General features: G+C 52.7%; 1 protein-coding gene across 9 annotated transcripts in view; it reads left to right on the top strand.

Moving 5' to 3' along the window:
• Nucleotides 1-22,886, top strand: part of TNFRSF8 (TNF receptor superfamily member 8) — an 80,837-nt gene extending 57,951 nt beyond the window's left edge. For 4 of the 9 annotated variants that reach the window (XM_045380537.3, XM_045380518.3, XM_074019954.1 and 1 more), the window contains exons 9-15: nt 2,776-2,869; nt 3,205-3,317; nt 5,409-5,510; nt 5,641-5,694; nt 15,044-15,069; nt 16,938-17,145; nt 20,975-22,886. In XM_045380537.3, coding sequence (XP_045236472.2) covers nt 2,776-2,869; nt 3,205-3,317; nt 5,409-5,510; nt 5,641-5,694; nt 15,044-15,069; nt 16,938-17,145; nt 20,975-21,219 — 842 coding nt within the window. In that variant the 3' untranslated portion in view covers nt 21,220-22,886. The remainder of the gene's footprint in view (nt 1-2,775; nt 2,870-3,204; nt 3,318-5,408; nt 5,511-5,640; nt 5,695-15,043; nt 15,070-16,937; nt 17,146-20,974) is intronic. The other 5 variants (XM_065529757.2, XM_065529756.2, XM_074019966.1 and 2 more) reach the window with 2 other exon arrangements.
• The last annotated feature ends 269 nt before the right edge of the window (nt 22,887-23,155 follow it).

Here is a 23,155-nt window from a genome sequence, read left to right as displayed (position 1 = left end):
CAAGAAATATACAGTCCAAATATTACGATGAAATTTCACCTGATTTTAAGCAATTCCTGAATGTACAAAAAGAGAATCCGTTCGGCCTTGATGCTAAGACCATTCTTTAAATGGCCCAAGGACTGGGTGTTTAGATTTAAAGAGAAGTATATCCATCTGGTAAATAATATCTTTTTTTTAGTTCTTAAATGAAGGCTAAGAGTAGGCAGATTATTTTTTTCTCTTCCACTAGGCCCTTACCAGAGAACACAGGCAGACTAACTAGGGGCTAGATAATACCTTCTCCTCACCTTCAAATCCAAAGAGGAGGAAAAGGGGAGGATCACTAACTCAGGGAGGAAAAAAGAAAGTTACAAGTGAGGTATAGTATATTCAGAGAGGGGATGAGAGGCACCCAGGGAGTACTAGGTCCCCCTCTTCTGCACGTACAGGAGGGACAGCAGATCTGTCGCTGGATTTCAGCAGGTGTTTCAGCAGCAGCTGAGACTATGGGCCTGTCTAGTTACATCAGGCTGCCTTGGAGAGAGGGGAGGGGACTCTCTCCTCATGATGCTAACTGGGAATAGCCACAGTTAATGGGTTTGAGCACCAGAGCTCCAATCCACTCAAAGTAAGTGTTCACTGAAACCCAGTGACATTTCAAACACTGGTTCAAATACTAACATCACATCATAACACATTGCATCATCTTCTCCATAGCCTCCAGCCTCCAGGCTCCAACTAATTCAGGTAAGAGTCCAGTGACCTTCCCCAAAGAGGAGGGTTCCCTACAATCCAAGAAATAAATTAATCCTGGCTTTACTTTTTTGTCTATCTCAGGAAAAATCTGAGAGGTGTCACGAACACTTTCTAGAGGGGAGATGTGTGTTATGTGTGTGGGGTTGCTTTGTACCACATCAAAAAGGGGTGCCTCCACCAGGGCTCTGGGGGCGGAGAGGTGTAGTGACTGAGCAGAACCCACTTCTAATGTAGGCCAAATTTTCCAGCCCCAGAAAAGCAGGAAGCTTCGACGGAGGTGCCTAGTCCCCAGGCAGGAGTCAGGGCCGTCCAGAGGAGAGTGCTCTGAGCTGGAACTTGCCATCTCTGTTTCTTGGGTCTAGCTCCAGCCCTGTGGCTCTCTCCATCTGTAAAACAATGTGACTGTGTCAGAGCAGTGGTGGCCAGCTTCGAACTGGCCTTCAGAGACATTTCGTCTGGCCAGCACAGTGATCCAGCCACCCTTCCTAGGCACTCAAGAGGAGTGACATTATATGTTCACACAGAGGCACCCACAAGAATACTCATAGCTGCCTTGTTCATCATAGTTCAAACTGGAAACAACCCAAATGTCCGTCAACTGGGGAACGGGTATGTAAACGGGTTCATCTGTACGACAGAACGCCATTCGGCAACAGAAAGGAATGAACCTGAGTGAATATCAACAACATTATGCAGAATGAAAGAAGCCAGACCCCAACGAGTACATATTGCATGATTCTGTTGACATGAAATTCTGGAACAGATCCACTCTTCTACAGTGACATAAAGCAGATCAGTGGTTGCCTGGATCTGGAGGTGGGGGCAGAGTGAGTGAGGAGGGGCACTAGGGAACCTTCTGGAGGGACGAGAATGTTCTGTATTTTGATTGGAGTTAGTTACCTTGGTCAGAACTCATCAGGCTGTGCACACTTAGGGACATTTTCTTTTTTTATTTTTACTTACTTAAAAATAAAGACAGGGTCTTGCTGTGTTGCTTAGGCTGTTTTGAATTCCTGAGCTCAAGTGATCCACCCGCTTCAGCTTCACAAAGTGCTGGGATTACAGGCGGGAGCCACCGTACCCTGCCAGGGGATACTTTCTTGTATATAAATTGTGCCTTAGGCTGGGTGCGGTGGCTCACGCCTGTGATCCCAGCACTTTGGGAGGCCGAGGTGGGCGGATCACCTGAGGTCAGGAGTTCGAGACCAGCCTGGCCAACATCGTGAAACCCTGTTTCTACTAAAAATACAAAAATTAGCTGGGTGTGTTGGTATGTGCCTTGTAATCCCAGCTACTCAGCTGAGGCAGGAGAATCACTTGAATCCGGGAGGCAGAAGTTGCAGTGAGCCGAGATCGTGCCACTACACTCCAGCCTGGGCAGCAGAGGAAGACTCAATCTCAAAAAATTAAAAATAAATAAATAAATAAATAATTCCTTAACAAACTTGATTTAAAAGAATAAAACTTTAAACATTGAGACTGTTTTTAAACATTAGGAGATTTCAGGTTTCTCTTAAAAGCAAAAGGTCTGGCATCACTGTGCCACCTTCCTGGGTGATCACAGCTGTTAGAGACGAGTAGCAGCTTCTCCACTTTGTTTTATTTATTTTGAGTCTTGCTCTGTCACCCAGGCTGGAGTGCAGTGGCATGATCTCAGCTCACTGCAGCCTCCACCTCCTGGGTTCAAATGATTCTCCTGCCTCAGCCTCCCTAGTAGCTAGGATTACAGGTGTGTGCTACCACACCTGGCTCATTTTTGTGTTTTTAGTAGAGATGGGGTTTCACCATGTTGGCCAGGCTGGTCTTGAACTCCTGACCTCAAGTGGTGCTCCTGTCTCAGCCTCCCAAAATGCTGTGATTACAGGTATGAGCCACTGTGCCTGGCCAGCTTCTCCACTTTGATCTTTTGAAACACAAATCTGACTGTCTTAGCTCCCGTGGTGCTACTCGCTGGAAGCCACCAATCCCTGGTTAACTCTTTCCTGGAGACACCAGCCTCCTTGACGCTGGTTCTCAGATGTTACCTCCCCTCTGTAGATATGGCTGAGAAGGACACCACCTTTGAGGCGCCACCCGTGGGGACCCAGCCTGACTGCAGCCCCACCCCAGAGAATGGCGAGGCGCCTGCCAGGTGACTCCCCCACCCCTTCTCTCTGTTTGGCTGCTGCGGGAGGGAGCTGTCCCTGCCATGCCCAGGGGATGCCTGGGAGACAGCTGGGCTGGGGGTGTAGGCGGGGCCTGGGCTGTTCTTGTTAAATGTGTGCCCATCTCTGTGCTAACACCATTGGAAAGCCAGAAGGCCTCGAAACCCAGTGCCTGCCCTCAAAATGCCTGGCAGAGACTCGGGACAGAGGATCTAGGGGCCCAGGCTCTGGCTGCGCAGTCTCTAGAGAAAGGGAATTATTCTTGAGTACACACTTCCCTCTTCCCATCTCCATCACTCCTGCCTTGGGCTTCTCCCTGCAGTACCAGCCCCACTCTGAGCTCCCTGGTGGACTCCCAGGCCAGTAAGACGCTGCCCATCCCAACCAGCGCTCCCATCACTCTCTCCTCCACGGGGAAGCCCGTTCTGGATGCAGGTAATGGTCCCAGCCCACCCCCCGCTACTCCCAGGAGGGGCTTCCTCCTGGGGAAGGGAGATGAGGAGGAGCCAGGAGGAGCGTCTCCTTTGTGGGTATGGCCTGAGAAGGGGGATCAAGGTTGACTCCAGGTTCTGGCTTCTTGAGTTGGGGCTGTGGCTCTGGCACTTGCTAGTGACTATTCTTGTTTTTTTTTTTGAAGCAAAGTCTCACTCTGTTGCTCAGGCTGGAGTGCAGTGGCACCCATCTTGGCTCACTGCAACCTCCACCTCCCAGGTTCAAGAGATTCTCCTGCCTCAGCCTCCCGAGTAGCTGGTTTTACAGGCGCTTGCCACCACGCCCGGCTAATTTTTTGTATTTTTAGTAGAGACAGGGTTCTGCCATGTTGTCCAGGTTGGTCTCAAACTCCTGACCTCAGGTGATCGACCCGCCTCAACCTCCCGAAGTGCTGGGATTACAGTGGTGTGAACCACTGCACCTGGCTGCTAGTAACTATTCTGTAATTCTTGTAGGCAAGAATTTTTTTTCACAGCTTCATCCTCATGGCTCATAATTGCTACTCAGAAAATAGGTCTCTGTTGATGGATTTCATGACTTTGACTAGTTGTCCTTTGAGCCTCAGTTGTCTCATCTGTAGAATGGTAATGGCAGAGACCATGCAGGGTTGTAAACAGTGTAGCATTGTAGACGGCCTCTGTAAGAGTTAGTTCTTAGGCCGGGCGCGTTGGCTCATGCCTGTAATCCCAGCACTTTGGGAGGCTGAGGTGGGTGGATCATGAGGTCAGGAGTTTGAGACCAACCTGGACAACATGGTGAAACCCCGTCTCTACTAAAAATACAAAAATTAGCCAGGCGTGGTTGTGCGTGCCTATAATCCCAGCTACTCAGGAGGCTGAGGCAGGAGAATCGCTTGAACCCGGGAGGCGGAGGTCTCAGTGAGCCGAGATCGCACCACTGCACTCCAGCCTGAGCGACAGACTGAGAATCCGTCTCAAAAAACCAAAAACCAAAAAACAAAAAACAAAAAACCCCAAGAGTTAGCGCTTATGGAATGATGCCAGGCTACTCATTTTAGGACTTGCAGTTCTAGTGGCTGACACGAGGTGGCAGTAGTGCTCAGGCCAGTGTTTCTGAAAATACGGTCCTGTCTGGCAACATTGGCACCAGCTGGGAACTTGTTAGGAAAGCAAATTGTGGGTTCCATCCCAGACCTAGAGAATCAGAAACTGCACTTTAACAAGATCTCCGGGGCACTCATACGCACATTAACATTTGAGAAGCACTTAACTGGCATATACTACTTTTTTAACATCTGAACATGGACTTCAATAAAGTGCAATCACTAGCTCTATGACCTCTGTAAGGGACAAAAGGGGAAAAGGAAGCGAGTTCAGTACCATGGTGTAAAGAAGTGGATCCAGATAGGGGTTAAGAGCGTGGGTCCTGGAGTCCACCCGGCCTGGCATGGCCTGGGCTGGGGCTCTACCACTTACTCTCAGGGTGACCTTGGACAGGTTAACGAACTTTCGTGAGCCTTGGCTCCCCTCATTTTTAAACTGAAGGTAGTGATGGTGCCTAGGGCCTAGGGTTGGGGATCATTCATTCAGGGAATGCTTGTGGGGCGTGTTTATGTGCAGAGAGGACTCCATGCCTGCCCTCATCAAGTGGGTCTAGAGGGTTGGCTGGGAGGGGACTGGGTTCAACCCCTTCCTTCCCCTCACTGCTTGGCCCTCCCCACCCTGACTCCGGCCACACCAACAGTGCTGCCAGATGCTGGTCACACCGGGGCCTCCTCCACAGTCCCCAAGTTTTGGTCTGTTGGACCTCAATTCCTTTGTTCTGGCTCCTAGACGCCTCCATTTCTCACCCTCTAGACACAGTTTGCCCTTATCTCAGCCTTAAATAGTTAATCAGCTTCCTGGAGCCAGGTGAGGGAGGGCTGGATGAGATACAGCCTTGGCTTGGAAAGGACGCGGTGTTGTTAGCCATGATGGAAGCTGTGTCCCAGGAGAAGGAGGAAGTAGTCTGGGGCTGGGGCTGTCCTGTGTGGTTGCAGTGAGGCAAAGAGTGCGGGGTGCCTCTGTGTTCCAGGGCCAGTGCTCTTCTGGGTGATCCTGGTGCTGGCTGTGGTGGTCGGCTCCAGCACCTTCCTCCTGTGCCACCGGAGGGCCTGCAGGAAGCGAATTCGCCAGAGTAAGTGGCTGTGTCCTTGGGGCCTTGGGGAGGACAGGTTGCTCTCTGCCAGCCTGGCCTGGGTCCTTTCCCTGCCTGCTCCTGCCCTCTGTGGCCACCATCCCCAGCCTTCCTCTTGGTGTCGTTTCAGAGCTCCACCTGTGCTACCCGGTCCAGACCTCGCGGCCCAAGCTAGAGCTTGTGGGTGAGTGTCCAGCTGTCCAAAGGGGCTGCCCGAGCCAGAGGAACACAGGGCAGCTCTAGGCCCGGGGCGTGGGCTCCAGAGACTGAACTTCTAGCCCAGCCTCGAGGCTCCCTGTCTGTGGCTGCTGTGGCATTCTGTACATCTGTAGGGATGTAATGCGGGTGAAACTCATGCGTGTGGAGAATGCAATGAGGTGAAGACTGGACTGGGTGTGAGGACTGCGTGGCTTGCCCAGAGCAGCACCTGGATGGATGCTGGCATGAACGTTTAAAAGTCTATCTTGTCTTTCACTTTTTCCTCCAGTATCCCCAGGGGGTATTCCCGCCAGCCTTCCCTTCCTCTCTACATTCTACCCTCCCTTTCTCCCTCTCCCTCCTTCCCTTTCTCTTTCCCCTCTCTCCCCCTCTTCTACCAGCTGGTGATCAGCCCAGGGGCAGGAGGGGAAAGGAGCACATGTGGCAGGAGGGACCCTGGTTCTGCCACTTACAAGCTGTGTGACCCCGCGTGAGTTACTGAATTGCTCTGTGTCTCAGTTTCCTCATCTGGAAAATGTGATGGTAGAACCTACTTCAGAGGTTTGGCCTGTGCATTCATCAAGGCCGGGCTGTGAAGCGCATCGTGGAGTACCTGCCTGCGGTCGGCGGCTGCTGCCTGTTGACAGGCCGGCCTGTGTCTGGGGCTTTTTCCTCCCTGGAAGCTTCAGGCCTTCTGGAGTCCTGGGTGCTTCTGACCCCCCTCCCTGGTCCCTGCACTCTGATCCCTGCCCAGCCTCCGGGCCAGCTCTTCCAGGCAGCCCTTGGGAGCTGGGACCCTCCTCACCTGTCCAGGCGGGGGCATCTAGACAGCATGTGTCTTCCAGCTCTCACCTGGAGCAGTGGGCTCCTAGCCATCTTGTGCCGAGCACCTTCTCTCTCCTGGGCAGCCCCTTCCAGGCAGGCCAGGGTCTTCCTCAGCACCGCATGGCATGGATTGAGTGCTGGGCTCTGATGGGGGAATTGTCTGAGCCTTCCTTTCTGATTTGCAAGGTGGGCTCCCATAGAGGCCTCCTGCACTCCCCCAGTGATGACCTTTGTTCTGCAAGGAGGAGACGGGGCTCAGCGAGGTGGACGGCTGGCCCAGGGCTACACAGCCTGGCAGTGGCACAGCCAGCCTCAGGCACCGGTCCTAGGGGTTTTGGTTTGTAAAGGGCTCAGCCCTGTCCCCTCTTCCTTCCCCCCGCCAGCTCTGTCCACCACCCGAATGCCCACCCAAGAGCCACGTGCTCAGCGTAAGACCAGGTCCTGGCCCGTCCCCCGATCTCCCCAGGACCCTTGGAGAGGCCCTTGCGTAGGCTGACTCTTGACTTGGGCACAAAAACACAGTCCACTGAGGCATGTTTTGAATTTGATGAGTTTCACAAGCGAGCGCTTGTGGTCCCTGTGCCAGGGGGGGTTTTTGTGTTTTGATAGTTTCAAGCCTGTTTCCATGACCTGTCAGGCTGCGTGTCTCATTGAAACCGGCATTTGCTTTCTTGACATTTTTCTAGTATTAGAATTTCCATTGCCGTCAGTTTATTTTTTTTCTTCAAACCTCTGTGAGAGCAGTTTTGTTACAAGAAGAAAAAAAGAAAGAAAACACCTTCCCCTAAGAAGCCAGATCTGCAAAGAACTGAGCCCCGAGACTCGATGGTGGACGTCCTATCTCATTTTTGACCCTCTGGCTTCTTCTGGTGGGCCCTTGGGGTCTGGGTTCCCAGGCCCAAGATGGACAGAAAGTGAAGCCGAGACAGGCAAGCTCACAGGGCACAGGGTGAGAACGGACCGAGCTGGCTGTATGCCCATTTCCCTCCCGAGCCGTGGGTGGCGAAGGAGGGAAGGAGAACTGGTTCATTGGTTCATTCGTTCATCTATTCACATGGTCTTCACTGTGCACTTCCTCCGTGCAGGCTCTGTGCCGGGCCCAGAAGCTGTCCTAGCTCCCTCCAAGCTTTTAGACTAATTCCAACTGCCTGCAGAGGCCAAAGGCAGGCAGGATGGGAGCGTGTGCCCCTTGGCCTCCCACATCCCAGACCTGGGGCAGAGGGTGCTCCTGGTTCCTTTGAGCAGTGAGCGCATCAGGGATCTGTGGTGCGTGCAGGTGCGATGAGATACTTGCCAACCAGCCCTCGAGTTGATCTGACCTTCCCGCGTGTGTCCTCGGTGACAGGCATTTGCAGAGCGCACACGTGATCTCATCTACTCCTCCAGTGGCCTGTGAGGTACCTACTGTTATCCCCGTTGCACAGATTAGCAGCCTGAGGCACAGGATGATGAAGTAATTTAAGGCCACACGCTGGGTGAGCAGGAGGACGGGGATTTTATTGTGGTTGTTGAGATATTTGTAAAACAATTTTTCACCCTTGGCACCATTGACATTTGGGAATGGATCATTCTTTGCTGCAGAGCGCTATCCTGTAGGACATTCTGCAGCCCCTCTAGATGCCAGCAACACCCCCTACTTGGGACGACCAAAAATGTCTCTAGACATTGCCACGTGGCCCCCGGGGAGAAACTACTCCTGGTTGAGAACCACCGGTCTAAAATTCTTTTCTTTTTTTTTTTTTTTGAGACAGAGTCTTGCTCCGTCGCCCAGGCTGGAGTACAGTGGTGCAATCTGGGTTCACTGCAACCTCCGCCTCCCAGGTTCAAGTGATTCTGCTGCCTCAGCTCCTGAGTAGCTGGGATTACAGGCATGTGTCACCACGCCTGGCTAATTTTTGTATTTTTAGTAGAGGCAGGGTTTCACCGTGTTGGCCAGGCTGGTCTCGAACTCCTGACCTCATGATCTGCCCGCCTCGGCCTCCCAAAGTGCTGGGATTTACAGGCGTGAGCCACCATGCCTGGTCTTAAAATTCTTTTAATCCTTCATTTTTATGAGCACTTGAGTCATTTTCTATTATTCCAAGGAGACTTAGGTTGAAAGAAATTCTTTTTTGTTTTGAAACAGTTTCGGACTTACAGAAATGGTATAAGTATGAAGAATTTATTTTGACCTGAACCATTTGAGAGTAACTGACTGACTGGACGTCTCTCACCCCGAAAACTTTAGTGTGTGTTTCAGACAAACAAGGGTGTATTTTACACTCTATAGTAAGGATCGTCAGAATCGGGGAATTCATACTGATACATGACACACAACGAATTCTCAGGCCCTGTTCAAGTTTCTTTATTTGCCCCAATAATGTCCGTTATAGCAGAGGACTCCAGCTCAGGGCCACGTTTTACATTTGCTTGTCTGGTTTCTCGAGTCTCCTTCTGTCCGGATCCATTCCCCAGGCGTTTCTTTCACTTTCTTGGGAAGAGCGCAGGCTGGTGATTTCGTGGATGCTCCTTGCTTTGGGTTTGTCTAGTGTTTTCTCCCGAGTGGATTCAGGTCACGCATTTTGGGCTGGAAGGTCCCAGGAGTGATGCTGGGCTCTCCTCTCTCGGGGCGTCCTGCCAGGTTTCGATTTGTCCCTTTCCTGGTGCTGTGCACTTTGAGTGCTTGACCGAGGTGATGTCTGCCGGGCCTCTCCACTGTGAGGTCTCCATTTGCTCCTCGGTCATTACTGTCTTTAGGAGCGTTACTTTGAGACTATGTCAATAGCCCATTCTTCAGCAGACCCTCATTTTCTTTTCTTTTCTTTTCTTTTTTTTTTTTTTTTGAAACGGGGTCTGGCTCTTTCACCCAGGCTGGAGTGCAGTGGCATGATCTCGGCTCACTGCCACCCCCGCCTCCCGGGTTCAAGCAATTCTCCTGCCTCAGCTCCCGAGTAGCTGGGATTACAGGCATGTGCCACAATGCCTGGCTAATTTTTTGTATTTTTAGTAGAGATGGGGTTTCACCATGTTGGCCAGGCTAGTCTCGAACTCCTGGCCTCAAGTGGTTCTTCCGCCTTGGCCTCCCAAAGTTCAGGGATGACAGGCGTGAGACACCGTGCCCAACCTGTAACTTTATTTTCTTCACTTACATCTTTATATCTGTATGGATTCATGGGCTCCTATTCTGTTCAATGGGTTATAATCTCTTATCATCATTTTTTATTTTGATGCTCAAATGGTCCCAGATGAGGTCAGGGAGAGCCCCTTTAAGCCAGCTCTTGTGTGCTTTGGTATATCCTCATCCTGTGCTTTCAGCACGTCCCTATTCTGAAATGTTCCCAGTTTAACTTGTGCTCTCCTGCCCCGGCACTGGAATCAGCTCTGTCTCCAAGGAGCCCGGGGTTTGCATTGAGGGGTACCTGTTGCCAAAGCCTAGCTGAACCTCTGTGCTAAACTCCCCCCTTGGGCCTGTTCTGCTTCCCACAGCATTGGGGAATCACAGGCCAGAGAGGGGAGGGGACTAAAAGTGGAGAACAACAGGAATGGAAGGGACCGAGAGCTTTATATCATGCGTCAGAATGCACGTGCTCCGTGAGCGTGGCCTTCAGAGCAGCCTGTGACACCGTGCACTTGTACAGTCTGCCCAGCGTGGTCCTGGACTTGTGTCCTGGGGGTGCCAGACAGGCTACGAGAAGATGGTGGTGATTCCAAAAAGCAAGGAAACCAATAAATAAGGCTAGTAGATTGAATCAGCATTTTTAGGGGAAGAGCAGTTGTGAAATCTGACCTCTGCACTTGGCAAGATTTGTTCTGGGTCTTTATCAGAATCCTGATGGGTTGTAACACGGCTCTAGTCCATGTCAGAGCCTTCCAGATTCCGCCTTTTTACCTCTGTGATTTTTACGCTTGTTTGGGAGAGTCAGTATCGAACTCTGACTTTCTATTCAGTGTGACGGAGTGCAGAGCCATGTTACCATCCTGGGCTTTTCCTGGACCTGCTGTGTGCTTGACAGCATCCTGGACACCTTGTTTTTAAAATATTTTAATTTTTAAAAATTCTCAGTAGGCCAGGCATGGTGGTTCACACCTGTAATCCCAGCACTTTGGGAGGCCAAGGTGGGCAGATCACCTGAGATCGAGAATTCAAGACCAGCCTGGCCAACATGGCGAAACCCCATCTCTACTAAAAATAAAAAAATTAGCCAGGCGTGGTGGCACACGCCTGTAATCCCAGCTACTGAGGCTGAGGTGGGAGAATTTCTTGAACCAGGGAGGCGGAGATTGCAGTGAGCCGAGATCATGCCACTGCACTCCAGCCTGAGCAACAGAGCGAGACTCTGTTCTAAGTGGCCTTCATTTTTATTTTTAAGTTTTTTTTTTTTTTTTTTTGAGACAGGGTGTCACTCTGGAGTGCCATGGTACGATCATGGCTCACTGCAGCCTTGACCTCCTGGGTTCAAGTGATCCTTCAACCTCAGCCTCCCCAGAAGCTGAGACTACAGATACACACCACCACGCCCAGCTAACTTTTCTATTTTTTGAAGAGACCGGGTCTCCCTTTGTTGTGCAGGCTGATCTTGAACTCCTGAGCTCAAGTGATCTGCACACCTCGGCCTCCCAAAGTGCTTGGATTATAGGCGAGAGCCACTGTACCCAGCTAGTCCTCATTTTTTTTTTTTTTTTTGAGACAGAGTCTCACTCTGTTGCCCAGGCTGGAGTGCAATGGCACAATCTCAGCTCACTGCAAACTCTGCCTCCTGGGTTCCAGCAATTCTCCTGCCTCAGCCTCCCAAGTAGCTGGGATTATAGGCACGTGCCACCACGCCCATCTAATTTTTGTATTTTTAGTAGAGATGGGGTTTCACCAGGTTGGCTAGGCTGGTCTGGAACTCCTGACCTTGTTATCTGCCCACCTCAGCCTCCCAAAGTACTGGGATTACAGGCATGAGCCACCGCGCCCGGCCTCATTTTTAAAAATAGTTTTAGATGTACAGAAAATTGGAGAAGAGAGTACAGGAGTTCCCACATGCGCCACACCCAGTTTCCTCTGTGATTAGCATCTTACATCAGCATGGTTCATTTGTCAAAATATGTGAACCGTTATTGACACAGGATTACGAATGAAAGCCCACACTGTGTTCAGGGTTCTCTTGCATTGCCTAAGGTTCCAGGATCCCATCCAGGAACCCAGGTTACATTCAGTCATCGCGTGGCCTTAGGCTCCTCTGGCCTGTGACTGTTTCCCAGACCTTATTTCTCAAGACCGGTTTCCTTGATGGCCTTGGCAGTTTTTGAGGAGTATTGATCAGGTGTTTTGCGGGACGCCCATCTTCTGGGATCTGTCTGATGTCTTCCCCGTGATTAGACTGGAGTTATGCATTGGGGGAGGAAGACCACAGAGGTGAAATGTCATGCTCATCACATCAAATCTTGGCTGGGCGCAGTGGTTCATGCCTGTAATCCCAGCACTTTGGGAGGCCGAGGCAGGCGGATCACCTGAGGTCAGAAGTTTGAGACCAGCCTGGCCAACATGGTGAAACCCTGTCTCTACTAAAAATACAAAAATTAGCCAGGTGTGATGGCACACACCTGTAGTCCCAGCTACTTGGGAGGCTGAGGCAGGAGGATCACTTAAACCCCAGAGGCAGAGGTTGCACTGAGTCGACAATGTGCCACTACACTCCAGCCTGGGTGACAGAGCGAGAATCCATCTCAAAAAAAAAAAAAAATCAAATCAACCTGATTTACCATTGGGCACCTTCACTTTTGAGCTCTCTTTTAATCTTCACAGAAAGCCCCAAAGTTGATGTGATTCATCCCATTGTCCAGCTAGGAGGACAGAGGCTTGGAGAAGGGCAGTAATACTGTGCTGGGTTTCACTGCCGAGGAGGCCTCTGCTCCGGGATGGCTAAGCGGCCTCATTGTTTTTGACATTTGGCTGGTTTTCAATTTGGGGGTGATTATAAACCTGCTGCTGTGCTCGGCCTTTTTGTTTCCTTTCGGGTTATTTCCTGAGGCTGTGTCCCCCAGGAGGGATGACTGGGTAAAATGTATAAGGTTTTTGTTGCCAGATGGCTCTTTAGAAAAATGGAACCAGCCTGCAGGCATGGGCAGCTCTGCCATCCTGTTCACCCACTTCCCCTTCAAGGCCAAGTTGTGTCATTTTTATTTGTTCTGTTTTGTGACTTTGTCACACTTTTTTTTTTTTTTTTTTTCCTGTTGGCCACCCCCAGTGACTTGGTACCAAAGAACACTTGGCTGCTTTTAAAACTCAAAATCACTCTGGAGGGACCATGATTTCGTTTCACTGACATCATTGTAAAGAATGTGCCTCGGCCGGACGCGGTGGCTCATGCCTGTAATCTTAGCACTTTGGGAGGCCAAGGTGGGTGGATCACGAGGTTAAGCGAGGTCAAGAGATCGAGACCAGCCTGGCCAACGTGGTGAAACCCCATCTGTACTAAAAATACAATTAGCCGGGCATGGTGGCGCACGCCTGTAATCCCAGCTACTCGGGAGGCTGAGGCAGGAGAATCGCTTGAACCCAGGAGGTGGAGGTTGCAGTGTGCTGAGATTGCGCCATTGCACTCCAGCCTAGGTGACAGAATGAGATTCTGTCTCAAATACATACATACATACATACATACATACATACATACATACATACATAAAATAAAATTACCCCTGGCTGGGCGTGGTGTGGCTCATACCTGCCTGTAATCCCAGCACTTTGAGAGGCTGAGGTGGGCAGATCACCTGAGGTCAGGAGTTCGAGACCAACCTGGCCAACATGGTAAAACCCTGTTTCTACTAAAAATACAAAAATTAGCCGGGCGTGGTGACACACGTCGGAAATCCCAGCTACTTGCAAGAATTGCTTAAACCTGGGAGGTGGAGGTTGTGGTGAGCTGAGATCACGCCACTGCACTCCAGCCTGGGTGACAGAGTAAGACCCTGTCTCAAAAAACGAAAAAAGTATCCCTCAGAGTGTTTCCCAAACTCACCTAGTGTCCACACAGCATGTTCAAATGGTCAGTCTTGTGTGTGCTTTATCCTCCTTGTTGACTGAGCACTGGTGAACGTGTCTGCGAGGGCTCAGGGCTGGCGGCTCTCCAGAGCTGCTGATATCAGAGATGTGTGCAGGAGGCGGCGTGGCTGGCATACGGGCATCTTGGTGGCAGATTTGTCTGGCCAGGGATGCATGCCTGACAACAGCATATTCCAGATCTCCATAGGTAGCATTCTCGGGAGTGGTTAAAGGCTGGGCATCCCTGGAGGATGGTCTGCTCTGGGAATTGACTCGTCCCAGGATGGACTAGATGCCCGGATGCCCTCTCACCTTTCTCAGATGGCCAGTGAGCCAAGGTTAAATGTTAAATGTCAATATGTGCTTGGGCGTGACTGGCCCCTGTTTGATATGGGAGACCAATGGGAGTGGAGGGTAGAGGTTTGAGATGAGAAGATAGAGGTTGTACCTCGAGAATCATTGCATCAGCACCTGCTGAGCCCACAAAAGGATGGGATTGAAGGAAATGAGATAACCCGAGAGCGGTTGTCCTTCTCAAAGGCTGCCACCTGGGTGCTTTCAGGCACATGAAAGAGAAAATCAAGTCCAGCTGGAGTCAGGAGGGCTCCACAGCAGACTGGCTTCGGGCGTGTCCCAGGCAGGGTCTAGGTAGCATCTGCAGGATCCATCATCCTCTCTCCATCACCTGCTTGAGGTCCTCCATGTGGGTTTTGCCTGGTGTTCCAGGGAGTTCGGGGCTCTCCACACCCTGGAGACAGCAAGGTGGGGGCAGCAGCCACAGACCAACCTCTGACCCAATGGAAGCCTCCTGGGCTCCGGTTGGGCCTGTGCTTCTCGTGAACCAATCCTTGCATGTATGCGGGGGTGGGGGTTGGGAGAGCAGTTCAGTGTGTTCATTGGTTTAGTCATTAGGAATGAGAGTGGCAGCCAGGTGTAGTGGCTCATGCCTATAATCCCAGCACTTTGCAAGACTGAGGCGGGCAGATCACTTGAGGTCAGGAGTTCGAGACCAGCCTGGCCAACATGGTGAAACCCTGTCTCTACTGAAAATACAAAAAAATTAGCTGGGGTTGTTGGCATGAGCCTGTAATGCCAGCTACTCGGGAGGCTGAGGCGTAAGAATCGCTTGAACCCAGGAGGCGGAGGTTGCATTGAGCCGAGATTGCACCACTGCACTCCAGCCTAGGTGACAGAGCGAGATTCCATCTCAAAAAAAAAAAAAAAAAAAAAAAAAGGGAATGAGAGCGGCCGGGGGAGAAAGGTGGTCCCCTGTCCTCCATCTGCCACTGGAGAAGTGAGCATTGGGAAGTGAGTCTCCTTGCCTTCGGCTGGGGTGGGTGCTGACTCTGAAACCCATCCGGGCTCTCCAGACTGAGGACCTGACCCCTGGGCTGAGTTCAGCACCACCTGTGATCCAGGAGGACCATTTGCCAATAGGTGGGGCAGGCAGGGCCGGGGGCTGCCAGACTCTCCTTGGTGAAGTTGCTGCTCTTGCTTTTTGCAGATTCCAGACCCAGGAGGAGCTCAACGGTAAGTACCCTTCCCTTGCCCCCACCTCAGCTTTGTGCCCCTAAATCTGACTCCTTCCCTAACAGATCTGAAGTTTTGAGAGCTGCTGGGGGAAGGGGGAAGGGAGAGGGAGGGGACAGAAGGGCCATTTCCTTCCCACAGTGCCCAGGGTGCAGGCCCCTGCTGCAAGTTCAGGCTGAGTCTGCCCCACCGCAGGGACCTCTGTGCACAGGGGCCTCGCCTGGGGCCTCAGCCAGGCCTTGGCTAAGGATGGATAGCCCCACCCTCACAGCAGCCTCCAACTCCTGGCTCAGCCTGCCGGGAATTTCCAGAAGGGCCTGCAGACAGTGGATTTCGTTTGAGCCACTTTTGGGTACCAGGTCTGGTCAGGAGAAAGACTGTGTTCATTTCCCCCTTTTCTCTACTCTTCCGTGAATCTCATCCTCCAAGCTAGATGACAGAGCAGGTGGCTGTGGTCCATTCCTTTTTTTTTTTTTTTTTTCATTTATCAATTCTTCCATTACTTTCTTTTAATTCAGGCATTCATACAGTAAGAAGGGTTTCTGTCCTTTCAGTTTTCAATATAATATACAGAACCATAATACTAGTTCAGTTTCAAATTATGGGGGATCACATTCGAATACGTTTGGATGTGACAAGTGGCTGTTACAATACTGAGAAATTTCGTGAAAGAGGTATTCGACAATTTGTAAGGTAATCAAATATATTTTTGCTGCATAGGCCAACGCATTAATAGTAACTTGTTTTAAAATGCAGTCTTTTGGCCGGGCACCATGGCTCACACTTATAATCCCAGCATTTTGGGAGCCTGAGGTGGGCAGATCACCTGAGGTCAGGAGTTCGAGACCAGCCTGGCCAACATAGTGAAACTCCGTCTCTACTAAAACTACAAAAAGTATCTGGATGTAGTGGCACACGCCTGTAGTCCCAGCTACTCGGGGGGCTGAGGCAGGAGAATTGCTTGAACCTGGGGGACAGAGGTTGCAGTGAGCCGAGATTGCACCACTGCTCTCCAGCCTGGGTAACAGTGAGACTCCATCTCAAAAAAAAAGCAGTCTTTTAGCCTTCATATTACTATAAAAGAGTATTCAAGATTATGTATTAATGTTGGTGCCATTTGCCATTAAAAGTAATGGCAAAAACGTGATTGCTTTTGCACCAATCTAAAAGATATGTTGTCTGTGCCTTGAGAATCCTTGCGTCAGCACGGGCATCCCTGCCTCCTCTGAATTACTCGAACTCACTCCATTTCGAAGGCATCAGGACATTTCATGAGGCCACTTCTTTACCCTTACCTGTAACAGTCAAAAACTAAACTGACACTTTCCTCATGACATAGCTGTTTTTAGAATGCATGAGTGTGATCATAAAAGATTATTTTCCAGGATATTGGGGCTGGGGAGCCGGAGGGGCTGTTCCAGGAGACGGGGGGCCTAGAGCTGGTACTTACAGACTTTGGTGCTTATGAGTGTGGATTATGGACCAGATGCCAGGGTTCAAATCCCAGCTCAGATACTTACTGATGGTATAACCCTGGGCGAGTTACTTGACTCCTCTGTGCCTTGGTTTCCTCATCTGTAAAATGGGAAGGGGGCTGTTACCCACCTCATACGGTGGTTGTGAGGATTAACGTATGTCTTTAACATAGGTCTTTAGGACAGGGCCACGGATGTGGTGAGCACCCTGTGAGTTGCTGACTGTTACCCAGTTAAAAGCAACAGACTTCACCCAGAAAGCTGAGAAGCCCAGGGCAGCTCATGGCAGCTTTAAAGCAGAAAGGGAGACTCACTGGGGTCTGTAGAGATGGCAGAAAAGGGGCCTCCCAGTTCAGAGACTGAACTGCAGTAGCACGCATTCCCCTCCCACAGCAGTTCGAGAGTGGTACGTTTGTGACAAAACCCAGTGCGGAAGAGCTGGGGTTAATGAGCCTGCCACCGAAGGAGACCTGCCGCAACGTGGGGGCAGCCTGCCCGGAGAGCCTGCCGCTGTGGGATGCCAGCTCGGCCGGGGGCCCCTCGTCCCCCAGGGACCTTCCTGAGCCCCGGGTGTCCACGGAGCACACCAATAACAGGATTGGTGAGTCAGCCTGTTTTGGGAGGTCCTCTGCAGCCCAGGCGCAGATGGGAGATGAGTACGGGGCCCTGGGCCCTGGAAGGGACCTGGAGACCCTGGAGCCGAAAGGGCCAGCAAAGGAGTGGCATAGATTCTTCACCCCAATTTAAGTTTCTGTAAGTAGGGACAGCAAGGGTACTTACCTCATAGGCCATTGCGTGAATTCATGAGCCAGTGCGCATGAGGTGCCTGCTGTCACTCATGTAAAAAATGAACGCCACCCCAGCCCCCAACATCGAGCGCCCGAGGGGACAGGAAGAAGATGTGCCAGTGGTCATAGGACCTGCCACTTGTCTGGCGCATTCCGGGCACTGTGCAGGCGCCATCTCTTCATCTCTGATTGTCTCACCACCTGCTTTGGAGGGTGTCTTTCTCCCCATTTTACAGTTGGGGAAACTGTGGCTCAGAGGAGAAGGGATTTTCCGCATCGCATGGCTACTAAGTGGCACAGCTGGGACTCGCCCCTGTGTCTCCTGGGCCCTGAAGCCTTTGGTTTGTCCATGTTACCACCCACCCTCTGCAGAAGCAGGAGGCCAGATGGGGCCCAGATGTCCAGAGCTTCGCAACGGCAACTGCCACCAGCCTGGACAGACATCTGCTTTGGCCTCCTGTGGGCCTCCCTGCCTCTGTTCTTGCTTCTCGTCACCTTGGTACAACTAGGGCATTTTTCCCAGAATATATACCTGGCTGTATTGCACCCCTGCTGAAAAGCCTCCAGTGGCTTCCCATTCCCTGTGAGATGAATTCCAGCATTCCCATTCCAGCACTCAAGGCTGACAGTAAGTTGTAGCTCCCCCACCAGACTCACCTACCTTCTGACCCCACAGTCTGCCCCCTCCCTCGCGGCAGTCTCCTGAATTTACAGACCCCTGTCTCACGTCTGAGCTTCTCAGTGGGAGCTGCCCCTCGCCTGAAACAGCCAACTCCACTTCCTTGAATCCAGTTAATTTTGCATTTCCTGGGGACCCTGCTTATTTGCCTCTTCCTCCAGGAAGCCTTCTGTGCCCTCTCCACTGTGCTATGCTCCCTGAGAACCCGGGCCTCCCCTACCCGGTGTCCTAGCACCCAGCAGTGTGACTGCGTGTTTATAGCCCTTCCTCCGCCTCCACCTGGCTTTGTGCTCCCTGTGGGCAGGGCCTTGGTGGACCCCATCTCTGTCACCTCTGGAAGGGCAACTGGCACTGGGATGATACTGAAGAGTCACTTGTAATTGTCCTGTGCATTTCTATGGCAGACGGTGGTGGCCAGAACTCTTCAGAGCAGTCATCTTCTCTTTTTATTTTTCAGCCTCCTGAGTAGCTGGGATTATGGGTGAGTGTCACCACGCCTGGCTAATTTTTTGTAGTTTTAGTAGAGATGGGATTTCACTATGTTGGCCAGGCTGGTCTCGAACTCCTGGCCTCAAGGTGATCTGCCTGCCTTGGCCTCCCAAAGTATAGGCATGAGCCACTGTGCCCAGCCTGGGCAGCTTTTTGTAACAAACTGAAACTTCTGAAATGGTAGCTTTTAGTAAGTTTTATTTGAAAAGTATGTATTTTGGGAAATACCATCAAAGGCTTCTTCAGAATTCCTAAGAAGTCCTGATTGGAACACCTGAGTGAAGTGCCTGCAATCCCAGGGGTGGGGTTCAGAGCGTGTTTGATGGGGAGGAGAAGGAAGTACTAGGCTCCCAGGCGGCTGGCTCAGGCGTGGGCTGCCCTCCCCCGGCATGGCCTGCAGGCCTTGCTAGTGAGTGGATTGGGGGCCACCTCCGCCATGATGGGAAGGGCGGGCCTTGGAGGTTCTCTCGGGCACCCAAGACATAGGCACCTCCCTTGTCCTCCTGATGCCAGCCCAGGGGAGCGTTCTCCCTTCCCATCCAGTTCCCAAGAGGGGTCACACTGGGGTCATACATCATCCCTCTCCCCCTGGGAACCGAGCAGGAGAAGAACCCCTTTCCCCACAACTTCCTCCCCTGCCCTCCCCACCTGGCCAAGATGAATTCCCTGGACTCTGGAGCTCTGGGGAGGGGGCAGGAAATCCATGCAGCCCTCAGAAGCCACTCCCACAGCCTAGGGGGTGGGCAGCCCGTGATGGGGGCAGAGCCGGAGCGGGGCAGACCGCTCGTGGCCGGATCTGAAATTCCCAGACCCTCTGTCACTTCTGAGCTCAGTGGGAGCAGCTTCCTCACCCGGAGCAGCCAATTCCACCGCCTTGAATCCAGTTAATTCCGGATGTCCTGGAGACTCCTGCTCATTTCCCTGAGGAATGTGAGGGGACCAGCCTGTCCCCAGCTTTGGCTGCTTCTCCTTCATCCAGCACCCCCACCCTCACTTCCCTGCCACCTGACCCCACCCACCTCTCATCTTCTCTGCCCATCCCCCTCTGGGCCTTCTCTCCCCTCCTGGGGTCTCCTCTCTCACCACCCCCGGCCCCCATCTTTTGCCCAGCTCTCTATAGGACTCCTAGGGCCGGGAGCCCACAGGCCTTGATGGAGTTGTGGGGAGTGCTGAAGCCCTGCTCTGTTTTGGGGTCTGTGGGGGTGCCCAGCCCACAGCCTGTCCCACACTCTGGGCCTTCTCCTCTTGCTGCTGTTTGGCATACTTCTCCCTTTCCCGGGGCGTTCAAAACCAAAACAGAAGAGCCAGCGTCATGCAGGAGGGTTGAGGGTAAGGGCGACTCGAGAACCTTTTGGGGTTCCTGAATCCGAAGGGTACAACTGCATTACCCAGAGAGGCAGGGGTCCCTGCACACCCACCCCACCCCACCCCTCAAGTTCCCTCTTAAGCTTCCCCATTCTGGCCTCCAGAGTCCATTGCAAAACAGCCAGGAGCCAGCCCACCCCGAGCCAGACACCATCGCTGGGCAGAGGCCAGGCTTCCCCACTCCCCAGCTCCTGGGCCACTGAACTCCCCTGAGCCTCCGTGTCCCCTCTATCACAAGGTCACACCAGAAGCCCCCACATCGGACTGGCGAGGACCGGCCATCTGTCCAAGCTCCCACCGTATGCTCGCAGCACAGCCACGCAGGCTGCAGGCAGGAGATCGGCTCTGGGCAGTAAGCCCTGAAATTCACGGCCTGAGCCAGACTGTCTCAATCATGGCCTGCCGGAAGCTATTGAGGGGGCTGGGGTTTCTGCAGGATGTGACCGGCTGGCTGAGTTTGCCCAGACCAAGGGGGCTCTCAGGACGCGGGACTTGCAGTACTAAAACCAGGAGTGTTCCCGGGCAAGCTGGACAAGTTGGTTACCCGGGTTTGGGCTGCAGGCACGTGGATGGGAGCAGAAAGGGCCGCCAGGGGGAGTGGGCGGTTTTTTCGGGATTTCTCCTAACTACTTGGCAACCTTGGGCAGGTCCTTTAACGTCTCCTGGCTTCAGGTTCCTATCTATAAATGGGAATCTTGATGGGGTCTGCCTTGCAGGAGGGCTGAGGACCCAGCAGCTGGGGTGTGGAAAGCGCTCGGCTCTGCTGTGTCTGCTTGTGCTCTGGTTACCCACGGCTTTGCCTGTTTTTGTCCACTGTTTACTTTCTCTCCCACCCTGTACTCTTCTTCCCTACCCATCCCCAAAGAAGTTCTGAGAAAATCCTAAGTACAAGTGGACTGGTTCTTAACTCCTCAAGGCCCAGCTCCTAGTTGTTCTATTTCCTCTGAACCCCCAGGATGCCTGTAAGGTGTGTCAGAGAGGCTGTGCCGTCAGCCTGAGGCCACCCAGCAGGCATGCCAGCACTGGGCCTCGGCCCCTTCTCTGCCTCTTTGCTCCCATCCTGGCTGGTGCTGTGGTCTCCCTCGCTCACCCATCTTTTTGCCTTGCAGAGAAAATCTACATCATGAAGGCCGACACTGTGATCGTGGGAACTGTGAAGGCTGAGCTGCCAGAGGGCCAGGGCCTGGCGGGGCCGGCAGAGCCCGAGTTGGAGGAGGAGCTGGAGGCGGACCATGCCCCCCACTACCCCGAGCAGGAGACAGAACCGCCTCTGGGCAGCTGCAGTGATGTCATGCTGTCCGTGGAAGAGGAAGGGAAAGAAGACCCCTTGCCCACAGCTGCCTCTGGAAAGTGAGGCCTGGGCTGAGCTGGGGCTAGGAGGGCAGCAGGGTGGCCTCTGGGAGGCCAGGGTGGCACTGTTGGCACCAAGCTTGGGGGCAGAGGCCCATCTGGCCTGAACTGAGGTTCCAGCATCTAGTGATGGACCGGCCTGTCATTGCAGGGGGCTGGTGGTCTCTGCTTGTATCCCCCACTTAGCTGTCCCCTGACCCAGAGCCTAGGGGATCCGGGGCTTGTACAGAAGAGACAGTCCAAGGGGACTGGATCCCAGCAGTGATGTTGGTTGAGGCAGCAGACAGATGGCAGGATGGGCACTGCCGAGAACAGCATTGGCCCCAGAGCCCTGGGCATCAGACCCTCACCGCCAGGCCCAGAGCCCACTGAGGGAGAGGCTGTGAGGCCGGCTCCCAGCGGCCCTGTAACCCTACCCTCCTCTCTCCCTGGACCTCAGAGGTGACACCCATTGGGCCCTTCCGGCATGCCCCCAGTTACTGTAAATGTGGCCACCAGTGGGCATGGAGCCAGTGCCCGTGGTTGTTTCTCCTGGGTCAAAAGGGAAGTCAAGGGATGGGGCGTCGTCAGCTGGCACCGTCTCTGCTGCAGCAGCCACACTGTAATCTGCGCTGGCGTGGGGGCCCCTGCCTGGGCTGCAGGACCCTCCTGGTGCTGCCCACCTTCCCTGTCCTGTAGCCCCTTGGTGGCCTAGGGCCCAGGATCAAGTCACTCATCTCTGAATGTCCCCACCAATCCCCACCACAGCAGGCGCCTCGGGTCCCAGATGTCTGCAGCCCTCAGCAGCTGCAGACCTCCCCTCACCAACCCAGAGAACCTGCTTTACTTTGCCCAGGGACTTCCTCCCCACGTGAACATGGGGAACGTCCGGCCCTGCCTGGGGTCCTTGACCACTCTCTGTGGGCCCCACCCGCTCTGTCCTGGGAAATGAAGAAGCATCTTCCTTAGATCTGCCCTGCTTGCAAATCCACTAGCACCGACCCCGCCAGCTGGTTCCGGCTCTGCACCCGTTGGGGTGCGGACGTCGAGAGGCACCACGGCCTCACCCAGGCATCTGCTTTACTCTGGACTGTAGGAAACAAGACTGTTTGGAGGTTCCATCAGGATTTTGGGTGTTTCACATTTCACACTAAGGAGTAAAGCGGCCGTGACTTCCAGTCGGCTGGCCGGCCTGCTGGCTCCCCAGGGCCTTCAGATGTGTATGCAAATAAATGATGGATGAGGATGAGTCTTGAAGTTGCGGGCAGCCTGGAGACTCGTGGACTTACCGCCTGGCGGCAGGCCCGGGAAAACTGCTGTTTACTCATCGGCCAGCCACGTGCTCTCTGGAGGAAGTGGTAGTTTCTGAAACTGCTCAGATGTTTTGGGGAAAGTTGGAGAAGCCATGGCATTGCGAGAGATGGTTACACCAGAACCTGGACATTGGCCAGAAGCTTAAGTGGGCAGACACTGTTTGTCCAGTGTTTGTGCAAGGATGGAGTGGGTGTCCCTGCATCACCCGCAGCCATGGCTGTAAGGCACACTGTAAGACACACGCCTGCGAGGCAGGGCAGTCTGGCGCCCGTGATGGGAGGGATTGACATGTTGTAACTAAATAATGCACTTCCTCACCCAGTGGCCCTTCACACAACTTTTGAATCTCTAAAAATCTATAAAATCCTTAAAAACAAAGAACTGTAAGGCTGAGGACACGATCATTGAAATTGACAGTATATTATTAATAGAAACCCTGAGTATATTATTAATAGAACCTCTGGGAGTCTCCCCACAGAGCAGGGATTCCCGCTGCACCCCCAGACACTACAGTGGCCAGTCTCTGGTGGATTGGATATTTCTGGGGCTGGGAGCCCACTTCCTGCTGGGGCAGCCCTTCTCATTGCTGGAAGATTTTCCTTATCACTCGAGGCGAATTCTTTCTCCGTGTAATTGCTACTCCCTGG

This window comes from Macaca fascicularis, chromosome 1, assembly GCF_037993035.2.
Source record: "Macaca fascicularis isolate 582-1 chromosome 1, T2T-MFA8v1.1".
Lineage (NCBI taxonomy): Eukaryota > Metazoa > Chordata > Mammalia > Primates > Cercopithecidae > Macaca > Macaca fascicularis.
This window is presented reverse-complemented; position numbering and strand designations above follow the sequence as displayed.